General features: G+C 44.4%; 1 protein-coding gene across 1 annotated transcript in view; it reads left to right on the top strand.

Moving 5' to 3' along the window:
* ALK (ALK receptor tyrosine kinase) overlaps nucleotides 1-15,580 on the top strand; it is a 777,689-nt gene that overhangs the window by 250,178 nt on the left and 511,931 nt on the right. Inside the window, exon 4 of the mRNA XM_007470876.1 lies at nucleotides 14,691-14,855. Coding sequence (XP_007470938.1) covers nucleotides 14,691-14,855 — 165 coding nt within the window. The remainder of the gene's footprint in view (nucleotides 1-14,690; nucleotides 14,856-15,580) is intronic.

Raw genomic sequence — 15,580 nt, 5'->3', positions numbered from 1 at the left:
GGAAAGAGAGAGATGAATGGGGGAACAGAGACAGAGACAGACCAACAGATAGACAATGTGGAAAGGATCACTCAGGGTTGTGTGGTCTCCTGGCCTTGTATTCTTTCTCCTGTTAACATGGTCTCAGCTCTCACACCTGGGCAGGTGGCTCCCTAAAGCTTGCTCCAATCTTGAGCAATCTCCTCCTGAGGGTTGTTTCTGCATCCCTACCTATCTGCCTGCATCATTTCCCCCTTAGTGTCCCAGAGAATGCGATAATGTATATAAACATTCTTTGAGCACCAACTGTATGCCTGGCTCTGCTGTAGACATGGCCATGATAAATACAAATAGTACAAGGAGCTCTTGAGGAAGAGGCAGACATACCTGCTGTATGACAGGTGCAATAACAGAGGCATGGCCAAAGCTCCCTGAAACACAGGGAGGGAAAGACAGTTCTGCGGAGGACTTAGGAAGGCAGATGTTCTGGAGACAGAGACTGCTGAGCTGGGCCTTGGACCCCAGGCACCACTGAGATCAGTGAGAAGGGCTTTCCAGGCAGAGGGAATGCATGTGCAAAGGGGTATCCAGGAACAGGTCAAGCCCAGTGACACAGGATAAAGATGGTTTGGGAGAGATGAGCCTGGAGAAACAGTTACTTCTGGGTGTACTAAGGGTTTAGATATGATCTTACATGTGAAGCATAGGTTGGAAAAGGAAGGGCAGGAGGGGAACCTGGGAGAGGATCTGGCTATAAGGTGAGAATGACTTGGTTGCCCATGTGGGAGAGTCCAGCTTGAGTAATTGAATAGATGGAGATCCCATTATCAGAGTAGGGAGGAGGAGAAACATTTGGCAAGGAGAGCTGGTGACCGTGACGTCTGGAGGGAGAGGAGACGATGGGGAGATCTTTGTTGAACAAGTTACATTTGAAGTGCTTTCAGGACATGCAAGTGAAGAAGGCCAGCAGAGAGTTGTAAATCCATGTCTTGGCTTTGAGGAGAGAGGTGTGGTAGAGAATTATTAGCAGAGGCTATGGTTGAGGCTGTGATTGGAGGATGAAGACCCAGAAGGGATCCAGAAAGTTGCATTTAAGAAGTAAACAGAAGAAGAGGAGCATGACAAACAGTCAGAGATGAAGAAGTAGGAAAGGTAGGAGGAGAACCAGAAGGTGGGATAGCCACAGAAACCAAACGGGTAAAGAATTTTACACGTGGGAGTCACCAACAGTGTCGAAGCCACCCAGAGAACAAGGACTGTGAGAAGGCCTTTCCTCACTCTGGTAAATACCCTTTCTGTTTTACATACCTCCTCCTTCACCCATGTTTCCTTCTTTCTCATTCCATTTTGTCCACAGTTAATTTGTTTTTCCTTCCCTTGAACCTGTCTCCCTAGTTTCTACCTGCTCTAGCTTGCAAGGCCCAGCTCAGTTCCTGCTTCTATCTTAGAGCTTTTCCTGAGTACCCAGGCTACCCTGAGTCTCTTTCGCCTTGGAATTTTTCTTATGGAAAAAGTTGATGGAATTTTTTGTAACACTAGGGTGGTATCATCCCCCTCTTGAAATCTGAGAACATTCTGACTGTTTCCTGAACATCCCAAATTCTCCAAGAATCCCACTGTGTGACACCAACTCCACAAAACCCTGGACTCCCCAGATGTTCCTTATGACTCAAATTACTTTCCTAGTTTGTATTTCATCCTTTTTGTGGCCCAAGTGTAAACTAGGTCATATAATAAAGCAATCATGGATGAGTCTAATTTGGCCAACCCAAGGTAGAGAAGATGATAAATGTCACTTTTATCTATCTATCTATCTATCTAATATACCATCTATCTATCTATCGTACATCCACTCATCCAATGGGTGTCTACAGTTTGCCAAGCTCTTTGCTCCTGCCCCTCATAGAGATTCTAGCCTAGTTCACTTTTATCATAGGCCTAAGATGGTCCTAAATGGCCATCTGAATGGTGCTTCTTAAATACTTGTATGATTGTTTTGTATATATGTGCAATACCCCTGGGTCTGATGAACCATCAAACCTAATAGGAAGGTTTACTTGGGAAATAAGGCTTTTAAGCTTGTGGCATTTGTCAAGACTTCTAGAAATGCATGCCAAAATGAGGACATTTTACCGTATGTAAATTTCAAAATAAATAAACAATCAAACATTAAAAAATAAAATAAAATCCTTATTCATTCTTTAAAAAAAAAGAAATAGTCTGCCTGTTATATTTAGTAGAGCTTCTTTTAGGAAACCATATAGTGAGCATTCACACCCCCACAGCTGGTGACCAAATTAACCCCAAATTAGAACAACCGGCAAGGTCGTAGAGCTCACTTCCCATTTTTCTCACTAAGGAAGGTTATATAATGCCTTTCCACAGCACTTTGCATGTCTGATATCACACTTTTCTTCATATCTTAGTTATGTGTGGCCCTGAATCATCATGATTCCTAGACTGTAAGCTCTTAAGAGGTCAAGTAATCTGCATCTTGTTTCCTTTGTATTCCCAGTACTTAACGCCAGTATTTTGTACTTGGTTGGGTTCTTAATAAACATACACTAGATGAAATTGCAACATTTGCTGGACAATCCAGGGGCAATCTGGAGATTTTCTGCACCTGACGATCTCTATTTTAGTAAAAGGTATGGATGTTCCCATAAACCCTCTTATTCCTAAAGTCATATTAATTGGTTTCAGAAAAGATGTGTGTAAGGGGAGAACAGTTCCTGGCCTGGGCATATTTTCATTTAGAAGTCAAAGCTGTGTCTTTAACTACTTTGGGTAGGTTGTTTTTGTTTGTTTGTTTGTTTTTTCCCCTCAATCTAAAAAAGCATATTTAGCAGACATGAGTGAGCTGGGAAATTTTTGTTTTGACAGCTTTGGGACATCTGAGATATTGTATACAGAGCATTTCTAACCAGTCTAGAAAGACATGTGTCCAAAACATATGCAGGAAAATGACTGATCAAGAGTGAGAAAAAATGAGAGGAAATCCTCTTAAAATGAAATGCTTTGTCAAGAACAATCTCAGGTGCAAAACTTCATATCGCAAGAGCCCTCAGATTGACAAGACTTTAACCCGCCCATTTGAGTAGATGCCTAGAATAATTTGGTCTGTGAGAAGTTCATGGAGATTGTGAGCTGACAGGGCCCATAGCAGTCTGGTCAAACAGCCTCATCTTACAGCTGAGGAAACTAGGCACAGAGAGGTCAGTGATCTGCCCAGGGCTAGTGGCAGAGCTGAGATTCACACTCAGGCTGCCTGCTTGGCAGAGCCCCCATCTAACCCTCCACAGCAGACGCGTGGGTGATGGCTCATATTTCCTCAGTACTTGGGCTGCAGAGAATTTCCTCACATGTTACTTCTGAGCATTGCTTTACTCATATCATCACTTTAATTCCTTCGATCTCTGTCAGCTCAGCGGGTTCATGCTGCCCTAAGGGTTGCATCAGTGTAGGGTCCGTACCATCCCGGTGTGGGTAAAGTCACATCCAGGCTCAGTCTAGTTGCCTCACCATCACCTGGAGAGCTTCTTGAAAACAAGATTCTGGGGCCTGGGGACTGTAGGATTAGGTTTGGGAACCACAGGTCTTTCATTCACCTCCTAGTTGCCTATTTGAACCTCCTCTGTGACATCCAAGCAAGACATATCCCAGCCTCTGTTTGAACAGTGGGGAAGAAACTCAAGTTGGGATTGAGTTGTGGAATTCATTCCCAGCTCTGATTCCTATGAGTGTTATTACCTTCAGTGACTCAAGCCACTCTCTTTGATTCTGTTTGTCATCTGAAAAATGGGAATGGTCATGATTCCTAATTGACGGCATTACTGTCAGGACTGACTATAAGGACAGAGTTCCATGTGCTGGAGTACAGGTGCCTCACTAATGCTCTCTGAAGAGGAATCAGACCCACTCCAGTGAGAAGCCAATAGCCTGCATTTTGGTGGCATGGCTCTATTTGCTAGAAAATATTTCCTTAACATTCTTTAAGTCTCTAACTTTGTCCTCTGGAACCTGAAAGCACTTTACCTTTAACCATGATATTATCTGAGCTGGAATTTAATGCTATGCAGTCCAGCTTCAAAATTCATACAACTACATAAAAATAAGCAATACTAGTTACCCACCTCCCTGGAATAACCTCATTCCTTCCTCTGTTCTTAACAAACTTCCTAGCTAAACCTCTATCATCTGTCAAAATCCTTCCGTCCTTCAAGATGCAGCCCAAAAGTTGCCTCCTCCCTGAGCCTGTGATCCTTCAGGCAGAAAGTCTCTCTTGTTCTGTGTCCTCCTGGCTTCACCAGGTCTGCTTACCGTGAGAGCCAGGTGTGAGTAAGTCCATCTCTCCCACTGGATTGGGAGTTTCTGAAGGTCACAGGGTTTGTGCTAGGGAAGCCTGTGTTTTGAGATTGGCATCAGGGAGGAACCTCATGTTCACCTCCAACACTCAGGAGATCCTCACCAGAAGAGACAGAAGAGTAAGTGGGGAGGACCGTCTTGCATGTTCTGAGGTCAAGGCTTCCCAAGACCTTTTCCGGTTATTGGAGCTCCCACACTACTCAGAGCTCTCCTCCAACCATCTGGTTTCAAGAATGATCTCATCTGGGTGGATGTCATGCTGAGCAGTGTACAAATTACCAAGGTTTTCACCATGCTCTCTGGAACTGGCCTCATTCTCTTAGAGGTACCATGTTCTGCATAAATGCTTCCTGGAAATTGTAGGCAGAAAACTGGACTGGAAGTCCAATCTGGATTTTGGTCTTAGCTTTCTGCTTCTCCAGACCCTAGGCCATTCCACTTTGGCCAAGTCACTTCACCTTCCTGAGCCTCAGTTTTCCCATCTATAAAATGAGGAGGATTTTAACTTCAGAAGTTTAATTATTTTCAATTTTCTGTTCTGGGATGAAGAGCCAAGTCCCATTTCTTCAATCTGTAATATTGTTATGGCCACAGATAAGAGAAATGAGAATTGAGCTTTCTGTGCCAATCTCCCACCCTTGTGAACATGCATGCACACACATCCTCTTCTGAGATTGTCTTCCGAGGCTGCATTTATATAATTAATTGATTGAAGGAGACTTGGCCCTTCTTCGCTGCAGCTTGATTATAAGTGAGCTAAACAAATGTCTTGAATTGGGCAATTGGTTCCCAGATGCATTGTAGGGGGCAAACGGTGGGAAAGAATTGAATGATTTCAGTTCTGGGACACCACGACAAATGAATAGTGGTTGGTGGGAGGGGGGCAGACAAGATGTGTGTCTTGTGTGACAAGATGTTGATGGCAGCTGGTGGATTAACATCAAAGGTGACTGGTGGGCTAAGTGCTCCTTTAGGAGATAACCCAGAAAAGGGGAGTGGAAGTCTCTAATCATCTGAGCCTGAGGTGGAAGTCAGGAATCTTGGGATTCTGCTGACCAGCTGGCTAGAACCAAGTTAGAGAGCTTGCTTCAGCCATCTGTCCAAAGGGAAAATTGGTCTTAGAATGGTGGAGATGGATGAGACTCATTTCATTCCAATACTTTATTTTTCAGATGAGGAAACTGAGGCCTAGAGAGGTTAAGGGACTAGCTTGAAGTAATACCTCAGAGCCAGGGCTAGAACCTAGATCTTCTTACTCAAGGTCTAGCATGCTTCACTTCCAAAGGGAAGCTTGATCAGCACATCAAAAAACAAAGATTGAGTGAGGAGCTTCAACAAAGTTTGACATAGGCAAAGTTCTGCCTTCAGTGCTGGACATGCCTTTTATCTCCCCTCTGTCGTGGCTGAGCCTGGAGCCACCTGGAGAGCAAGAGCAATGACTGCCATCACTTAGTAATAATCAAACGAATTGCGAGTCCCCACGGCAGGTGCTTGATGTGTATTGCATTTAATCCTCCTCACAGTTTCCTGAGGTGGCCCCTGTTTTAATCCCTATTTTAAAGTGAAAAAATTGAGCCACAGGGAGATTAAATAATTTTCCCTGGGATAACACAGCTAGTAAGTGACAGAGCCAAGCTTTCACCTTGAGCAGCCAGACCCCACACAGGATCTATGCTTCTATTTACCCCCCAGACAACCTGGTGCCCCTCTGAGGTTTTGATACGAAACAGGACAAGGGAGGAGGGTATCTGTTCTAGATAGCATCTCCCTGAGTCCTCCAAGGTCAAGTCAGTTCAGCTCATCTCCAGGTTCCTGGTGGTAAACCTGAGGCACAGGGAGATCAAGTGATGTTGATGTGTTCTGCAGTACAGGCCTTAGGTGATAAGAATATCCACATATAGTATCTCATTGGTAAGAGAGCACTTCCACATTTGTTACCTTATTTGATTGTCACAGCAGATATTATTATTTTTATTATTTTTATCAGCATCACTACTGTGATAATTCTCTCTGGTTTATCCATGAGGAAATCCAGACTCAAGTGGTTAAATAAATTGTCCCAAAGCACAAGGCTGATTGGCCCAGAGCCGGAAGAGTTTCAAAGAATACTCTAGTGATCTTCCCCTTTCACTCCTAGGCCACGCTTTTTCCTCCCTTTGTTCTCACCATAGCTTCTGGCCTGTACACAGACTTGCTCTCCAGCAGGAGATTCCAGCAACCATCAAAAAGCAGCTTGTTGGCAGAAGAGGACATTTAGGATGAAAGAAGCCAGAAAGCCTTATTGGAGATTATCTGAGCCATCAAATCATTGGGAAATGGTTGAAACCTGGCCATGTATGTTTTTGCCAGCTTATTCCAGAAAAACACAGTATAGATTTTTTAGAATTTTAAGAATTATTTAAGGTATTGTTTTGTTTGTTTTTTACCCACAGCTTTGAATGAAAATAGTAAAAATTGCAAGGTCAGAAACTGGATTTTAGTATCAATCCTGCAACTCACCCACCATGCGTCCTTTGGCAAGCCCCATCATGTCTCTGGGCCTCAGTTTCTTCCTCTAAGATGGTCCTCAAGGTCCTTCATGACCTTGAGGTCAACAATTGGAAAGTACTGGGAAATCCCTTGAGAAAAGGAGACCCCATTTTGTGCCTCAGGATTGGTGGCAGCCGAGGGAGTTCCCTTGAGCTGGATACAATTCTTAAGGACTGACAGTATTTCGAGAATGCTGGTTCCTGGAGCTTTATGTAATAAACTGTAGTTTCAAATATAAAGCTCTATTTTATGACCTCTAAAGGCCACCTATAAGAAAATTGCCACATGTGTATGAAGCTTCACATGGTTCTTTACTGAATATACAAATCAGGTTTGTCAGGAATACATTGGCATTTGTATATGCCACCCATGAATCAATCCAGCCTCAGCTTAAATGTGCCAATAAGCCAAGCCTGAGGAGGGGAGAGCTGGTGATTCAGTAACTCTGATTTTCAGCCCGGCCCAGGCCTGGTGCCTACTGGAGAGGATGGCATTTGGAAAGGCCTCCACAGCCAGGAGAAATGCCCTCTGTACTGTGTGTGAAGGACTTCCTGACCAGCCACATGACCCTGGATAAGTCTTTTCCGTTGCCTGGGTCTTGGTGTTTTCACCTGTCCAATGGAAGAAACAACCTCAAATGTCATTTCAAGTTCTAACAGCTGACTCTGCGAATATCACCTTCAGGCCGAAATACCGACTTTCCCACGGTACAGCAGAATACTAAGGAAATGGCCATGTGCCATCAGTTGACTGCCCCACATAAATACTGTTTCTCCTGGTAAACAGAAAGCTGTGTTCAAAAGGGCATGGCTATGTAAGTTCTGAATCGGCTAATGTGCACTGGAAATTCTCCATTCCAAGCACATGCATCATCTCACTGAGTCCTCCTAGCAGTTCTGGGAAGTTAGTCTTATCACTAAGATAACTGAGACTCAGAGAGAGCGAGAGAGTGCCCTGCACTGCACAGCTGACAAGTAGCAGGATTTGAGTCAGATCTCAGGTCTTGTGCCCTATCCTTGAGAAACAACCATGATGGTGTTAAGGTTGCTTAATGAATAAGACATATGGGGAGAGACACATAGGAGAAGACTGCAGAGCTGGGTAGGACCAGAGAGACCACCATTCAGCAAGTGAGGGGCATCAGGCCCCGTGTCAGGCTATCAGCATCCCAGTAGTTAAACACTAGGTCAAGATAACTAGAGACAGAGAAGTAACCCCAAGACAAAATCACAGTCATGTTGCCATATGTAAACTAGTAGCAAACCTGATAATTCTCTGTTTTCAGATGCAGATCCCAGGGCCGAGTATACAGTTGAATGAACTCTCTCGTGGACCCCTGATGGCCAAAGAAAACTTGCCCATCCCACTGTCAGTTCCCTTACCTGTAACCCTCAGCCCTACCCAAGAAACACAAAGGATACCCCAGAAGATGTCAGGAAACATAGATGCGAACATTGAGCCCCAGACTTTAATGCACCTGTAGGCTGGGCTTCCTGAGTCATGCCTACGGGGATTAAGACTTGGATCTTATGGATGTATACACTGACTCAGTCCTCATCTAGGGTATCCCAAGTCCGCCTTTTGAAGGTGGGATCAGGGCCTTTAAGGACAGCTCAGATACTTCGGCTTCTGTCCTGCCTCCAGCGTGTCCCTGCCTGTCCCCGCATGGGCCCAGTTCCTCTCCTCCCTCACTGCAGGTCTTGACTCCTGTTGGTGTCTGTAGCTCTAAATGAGGGGAGGTCTTTCTGCTGCCTTTTCAGTTCATAATTCCCTGTTTGTGAGATACTGACATCAAGGCCTTGTGGTCCCATGGAGGAAGCAGGTCAGTGGAAGCCCAAACAGTCACTTCCTGTCTGAGCAACTTCAGATGTGACTTCATTTCTCTAAGCCCCAGTGTCGTCCTCTGTCAAATGGGGATAAGAGTCCTGCCTACTTCATAGGGATTCAGTAAGATAATGGTGTAGGGTGCCTGGCATCCTGTCTGACCACGGTGAGCCCTCAGTAAATGTTATCAATTAAGCAAGTACTTCCCACAGGCCTTCATGGAGTTGCCCCTGTCTGGGCTCCTCTGTAAACATATACCCCATGCTGTCAGAGTCGAGAGCATAAGTCCAACCCCAAGCCTGACTTCTGGAACACGTGTAATAAGAGACAAAGTGAAGCGTGAAGTATCATAGGATTGATAAACATGGCATATTCTTCTCTTCTTTTATGACTCTGCTTTTCACTCTGTGTTATGTGCTTCCAGTCCTCGAGCTGGGCTGAGGCTGGGCGACATCAACCAGCGGGCTCCTATGGACCTGCCCAGGCTGGCATCTGCCACCTGTGGTCATCTGGAAACCAGCCAGCCTTGGAAGGCATGTCTTAAAATCTAAAGGAGGCTGCTGGTCCCCTAATTTGAATTGTCTTAAGGAGACTTAGGAAACTAGTGAGAGGTCTCTAGGTTTACAGGGTTAGGATGAAGGAGGTACAAAGGACCTTGATCTAAGGGATTTTTTTGGGAGCCTGAGGTCAATCTGGATACATAGGAGGGCTGTTGGATTTTCTAAGTCCACCCAAGGGAAGAACCAAGGGTCCAAAGTACACCACATCTCCCTGTTACCCTTCTGTGGTGTTATGGACGGTGCCTGAAACTTCCATGCAATCTCCTTCTTGTAGCGCAGGCTGGGAAGATCCCCATCTCTGCCCAAGTGGCCAAGACTGGCTTCCTAGGCACAGGTGTTGGGCATGATTGCTTTGGTAGTTTCACACATTCCCAGAGGCTAGATTTCCACCTTCAGATTCAGTGTCAAAGTGCTTGGTCACTGCCAACTCACTACAGCCAAGGGAATTGCATCACTCTGGGCAGGGCCACCACAAGGTTCTTCTGATGGGTTACTGTGCCATTCTTCGGAATGGCTGTGTTTTATACTAGAACAATTCCTTGAAGCTAACTGTTAATTCAGTTTTTGAAATATGATTCATATCCTGGAATATTTCAGAATATGGGTACAGACTGATAAAAATGCATGAATACACACACACACACACACACACAGACACACACACACACATTCACCCTCGCACAGTCATCTGTAAAACTTGCCTGAACCCTCCTTCTTAATTCTTTGACAATCTTGAGGCAAACTGAGACCCCATGGAGTGTGATGCACATTCCACCTCCTTCCCTGGGGAACCTGCTTTAGGGATGACAGCAGGCCCTCGTTTAGAGGCAGGCAGGGTGAGGGGACCAACGGTCCGTAGGTTTGGTTGTGTTGGTCAAAGATGAGCTCTATAGAATCACTGACCTTCAGAGATGGAGGGCACCGTAGAGGGGGTATGCTCCATCTCTTTCATTTTCAAATGCAGAAAGCCAGACACAGAAAGAGGAATGGACGTGCTGAGGCGCCTCAGCTGCTGTGTGCAGGACCGAGCCTGGAACTATCCTCACTGCTCTACCAAGACCTTTTCCTTCACAGCACTTGGCAATCCTCTCAGCAGGCCAACTATTTCCAGAAGATTCCATTACTTTATCTTTCTTCCATGATGGAAGTGACTAGAAAGTGGGGAGCAGTGATTTCAACTATGTGTTTAGCAGGTTCTGGAAAGTTAGATTCTCCTGGTTCCAAGCAGGTATGTAAAAAGGAAGGTCGAAATCTCTGGATTCTTCTGAAGGTCAGTCACTCTGTAAAATGGACCTGACACAGAGGAAATATAGATCTTTCTCCTTAGGGTAGTACAGAAGCCTTTACAGGTATGAAAAGGTTGCAGACTTAGTATCTAATAATAACCGAAATACAGCACTTCATAGGTTTCTCATATATTACTTAATTTAATCTGTTGGCCCTGGATTAAAATTCTGAAGCTGTGGAGGTGTGATGAATAACATCTAGATCTTCAGCATTAACCAGCCCTGGGTCACATTCTGGCTCTGCCTTAGGGTAGTCCTTTGGTCTTTGTACAAGTAGAGTAAACTTGCTGAGCCTCAGTTTCCTCAGCTTTAAAGAGAAGACACAATTCCCTTCTCAGTTTTGTTCAGCAGATTAAATACAGTGATATAAGAAACTCCTTAGCACAGTCCCTGGCAGACAGCCAGAGTCAGTGAATGTGATTTCCTGCCCCTCTCCTTGGGCATGGACCTGTTCAACCATTGGGTTGCTTAAGGCTGAACACCTCACGGAAACCCTTAGCCCCTCTGAGTCCTGCCTGTAGGAAAGACTCTACAGCACCCACCACAAAGGGGCGGAGTCAGAGGAGGGCTAATGAGAGAGATCCAAGAAGCACCCTAGGTCTAGAAACTCAGAAAAGGCCTAAGGAAAATGAGGCTTAACCTGGTGTTTTTAGAGAAGACAAATCCCAGGTATTATTGCTCGAAAGGCACAGAGGCTAGCTCAGGAGAGAGAAACCTGCGTAGAAATTTTATAAGAAATTAAATCAGAATATAGAAAAGCCCAATCTGATTTCACCCAAAATGAGCAATAATGTTAACTCCATTCCTATTTAAAGCCAAAGAGTACATCTTTGACAGCTGGAGAGAAGCTGCCTCAGGGCAAGAATTTCAAAGTGAACGCATTTGATAACAGGAGTATCTGCCTAGCTTGTTTTACTAGGCAGGGTCTGACCCAAACACAGCTGATTATCAGACTCTCCAGAGTTCAAAGATCCAAGGATTGATGGCACTTGAGACTGGGGTTGTATATTCTGTTGTCTGTTTGTCTAATATGCACACAGAGCACATTTGCCAGGGAGTGTCTGAGCTGGCATGCCACATTTCTGTCCGAAATAGCAAATACCGTATGCTAACACATATATATGGAATTTAAGAAAAAACAATGTCATGAAGAACCTAGGGGTGAAACAGGAATAAAGACACAGACTTACTAGAGAATGGACTTGAGGATATGGGGAGGGGGAAGGGTAAACTGTGACAAAGCGAGAGAGAGGCATGGACATATATACATTACCAAACGTAAGGCAGATAGCTAGTGGGAAGCAGCCACATAGCACAGGGAGATCAGCTCGGTGCTTTGTGACCACCTGGAGGGGTGGGATAGGGAGGGTGGGAGGGAGGGAGACGCAAGCGGGAAGAGATATGGGAACATATGTATATATATAACTGATTCATTTTGTTGTGAAGCTGAAACTAACATACCATTGTAAAGCAATTATACTCCAATAAAGATGTTAAAAAAAAAAAAGAAATTCACAATGCAATATGGACTCATGATGAAGACAATAGAGGTGATGACAATTACAAAATAATGTGCCCAGAAGAAGAAAAAAAAAAAAAGAAGAAATAGGATGACTTTAATTGGAGAAGAAAAGTCAAGATGGAGGATGGGCCTCAGAAGTTGAAGCTTTGGGGAAGGTACCAGTAATTGTTGATGTGGGATGGAGATGGCCAATAGCTTTCTCTCCCACCTTCTGACTTGATCATTCACTAATGTGGATGGGTCTTGTTAATCATCCCCAGAGGAGCCAGGTTTAATGGCTACACCTTTCGTTATAAGAATAATTTTTGTGCTACAAAGTACAAAATGTTGGATTGGTTTTCTTCTCCTTGCATTCTGCTATCAAACCAGGTTCCTGGCAAGCAAGTCTTGAAGATTAAGACAGCCTACAATTCATGGACACCAACTCATAGCAGCAGCTCAGCCCCCAGAGGCAGGTAGAAATTCTTCAAGGCTGATAAAATATGTAGGCAGCAAGTGGCCTGTCAACTCAAAACAAGGCTAGCTCTGCCTGTTTCAGCTTGACATTATAAAGGTGAATTGTCTGAATCGTGAAAGGGCGAGTGGTATTAACCTTAGAACCAGAAGGATGGCAGCTTCTGGAGAGCAGCTGGTACATAAATCTCTGCTGGTTGAGAAGTAGAACGATACTTTAATAGAAGGGTAATTGAAGGATTTTTTTCTCCCCCCGCCCCTAAACTTAGATCATTTGGCCAATGTCAGTGGGAATTATTTTGCTCCCACTCCAGGGCAGGGCCATCTTCTATGGTGTAACTAAAGGACATTCCAGTGACTGGCTACCTGCACTAGTCTTGGCCCTACTTCTCCTCTGCCTTCTGAAATTCCCAACAGGAGACTCATCTTGGAGATCAACGTAGCAGTAGCTCCAGAAGCAGCTGTTAAAATGCACAATGATAATTGGGAGTTAGTAGTCATTAGCACCACTGCACAGATTGATTTATCAAATTAGTTATAACCCTTCTGAGAGCAAGGACTTTGGAATCTTAAAAAAGTCAAATCCACAGGAATAAAGACGCAGAGGTAGAGAATGGACTTGAGGACATGGGGAGGGGGAAGGGTAAGCTGGGATGAGGTGAGAGAGTAGCATTGACATATATACACTACCACATGTAAAATAGCTAGCTAGTGGGAAGGAGCCGCATAGCACGGGGAGATCAGCTCGGTGCTCTGTGACCACCTAGAGGGGTGGGATAGGGAGGGGATATGGGGATATACATATAGCTGATTCACTTTGTTATACAGCAGAAACTAACACAACATTGTAAAGTAATTATACTCCAATAAAGATGTTAAAAAAAAAAAAGTCGAATCAGGAAGGAGCTTTAGAAGACATCTAGTGTGGGTCTCATTCTGTATTTGATGAATTTAAGGCCCAGAGAGGTTAAGTGGCTTATTGAAGGTAACCAGCAAATCAATGGCAGAGTTGGAGCTGGAACCCAGGTTTCACTGGGTACTTGTTTCTAGAATCATCAAGTCTGAACCTCTTATTTACGGATGAGGGCACCAAGTTCCATATGTGAGAAGAGACTGGCCAAGCCTGGATACCAATCAAATTCCCCATTTTCCCATCCAGTGGTCTTTATATCAAATTTTCCCTTTCTTCACATCCCCAGGGCTAAAGGGAGATGATGAAGTAAAGGGTGGATGACTGATTTGGTTTTTGGCACATATTCTATTGATCCATCAGTGAGCATTGAGAGCCTTCTAGGTACAAAGTACTTCAGCCACTTTGGGTAATAAACAACGAGCAAGGCAAGGGAAAGAGAAGGTGAGTGTATCCTAAAAGTAGGGCAGACGTGGAATGATTGGACACAAGGATGATTCATTCAAAGAAGCCCAGAAAGCAATCACACAGAGTCCCAGGACACAGCCTCTTTCTCCCTCTTCTCTCTCTCCTTACCCAGTGACCTTCCCCATTCCCTCCCCAAGAGAGAATAAACTCAGATTAGCTATCACAGCCTTGGCACTCCTCTCTGGAGGGTGGATGAAGAATAGATGATAGGGCTGTCAAACAGGGTTGTGAGTAGCTTAAGTTCCCTTTGGCCTTCTCTTCTCAGTTAGGATCCTGATGAGGATTTTTCCTGAGCATCAGCTGTGGACCAGACTCATGTGTACAGATAATGAATTATACTACTAGTTCTTAAAGCAATCTCCAGAGGTAGAAATTATCATCCGCAATGTACAGGTGAGGAAATTTCAGGCCAGAGAGGTTAATTTTCTTGCCTGGCTTAGATTCAGACCCATCTGGTTGCAAAGCCAGCCTCTGCCCACTTGACCTCAGGCCCTCTCCATGTCACCAGGTAACCTTACAAGATGCAAAACTTTTCATGGTCCAACTTGTTTAGCTCTTTTTTTACCTGCCTTCTGTTACATAATCTGAGTTATATAAAGAACACTTTTTTTCTCTTGTAGTCTCCTTTTCATCCACATGGAGCTCAGCCACCTGTGGAATTGACAGCCTACCATACCTCATTAGGGTGAAGGTTGTGGGTGAGATGGAGGCCAACTTCCTGGAGTGGAGGAGTGGGGCTGGAAGGTCACATTTGGGAGACAGTTTGCTCCACTGACCATTGGCTGTCCTTGCAGGTCTGGAGTGCAGCTTTGACTTCCCCTGTGAGCTGGAGTATTCCCCTCCACTGCACAACCTTGGGAACCAGAGCTGGTCCTGGCGCCGTGTCCCTTCCGAGGAGGCTTCCAAGATGGACCTGTTGGATGGGCGCGAAGAGGAGCACGCCAAGGAGATGCCCAGAGGTAAGGGTAGAGGCCACTGCAAAGCGTCCCAGATGGGCCAGGATGGGGCTGGGATGTCTATTTCTGTTTGAAATTTTGAGGCTTCTCCACCCCTGTTCTGTCCTGTTTCCTTTGAAACCTGTTTGTAATATCTGTGTCTCTCCATGTTTTCTTGGGCTATACAAGGAAGAGGAGGTTACAAGTCCAATTTCAGGATCAATCCAACCCTTTACTCTCCTATCAATGAAAGAAAATAGGATTTCATAGCTCTCTTTCATGCAGATTTCCCAATGTAAGATATAGAAGAAAATGTTAATCTGTTTGTTCATTTGGAATGGGGTTGCCAGTTAAAACACAGGACACCCAGTTAACTCTGAGCTTCCAGTGAATAACAAATGATTTTTTAGTATAAGTATGTCTCATGCAATAGTTGGGACATACTTGTACTTAAAAATTATTCAAATTATACTAAAAAATTCAAATGTAATTGAGTGTTGTGCATTTTTATTTGCTAAATCTGGCAATCCTAATTTGGAAGGTGTTGTATAACTGAGTTAAATGTTAGTTTCAAAGCCATTAATGAATATTTAGACTGCATATTAGTTCTGCAAGGTGCTTCCAGTAGTTCTTTGCTGTTTATGAACATCCTCTTCTAAATTATTCTTCTAAATTATCAGGACTGGAAAAGGTAGGCTGAGGATAAGTAGTGGGTGCTTGTTAACTATTTGCTGAGTTCTTAGGGAAAG

Source organism: Lipotes vexillifer, unplaced genomic scaffold, assembly GCF_000442215.2.
Source record: "Lipotes vexillifer unplaced genomic scaffold, Lipotes_vexillifer_v1.1 scaffold717, whole genome shotgun sequence".
Classification (NCBI taxonomy): Eukaryota; Metazoa; Chordata; class Mammalia; order Artiodactyla; family Lipotidae; genus Lipotes; species Lipotes vexillifer.
This window is presented reverse-complemented; position numbering and strand designations above follow the sequence as displayed.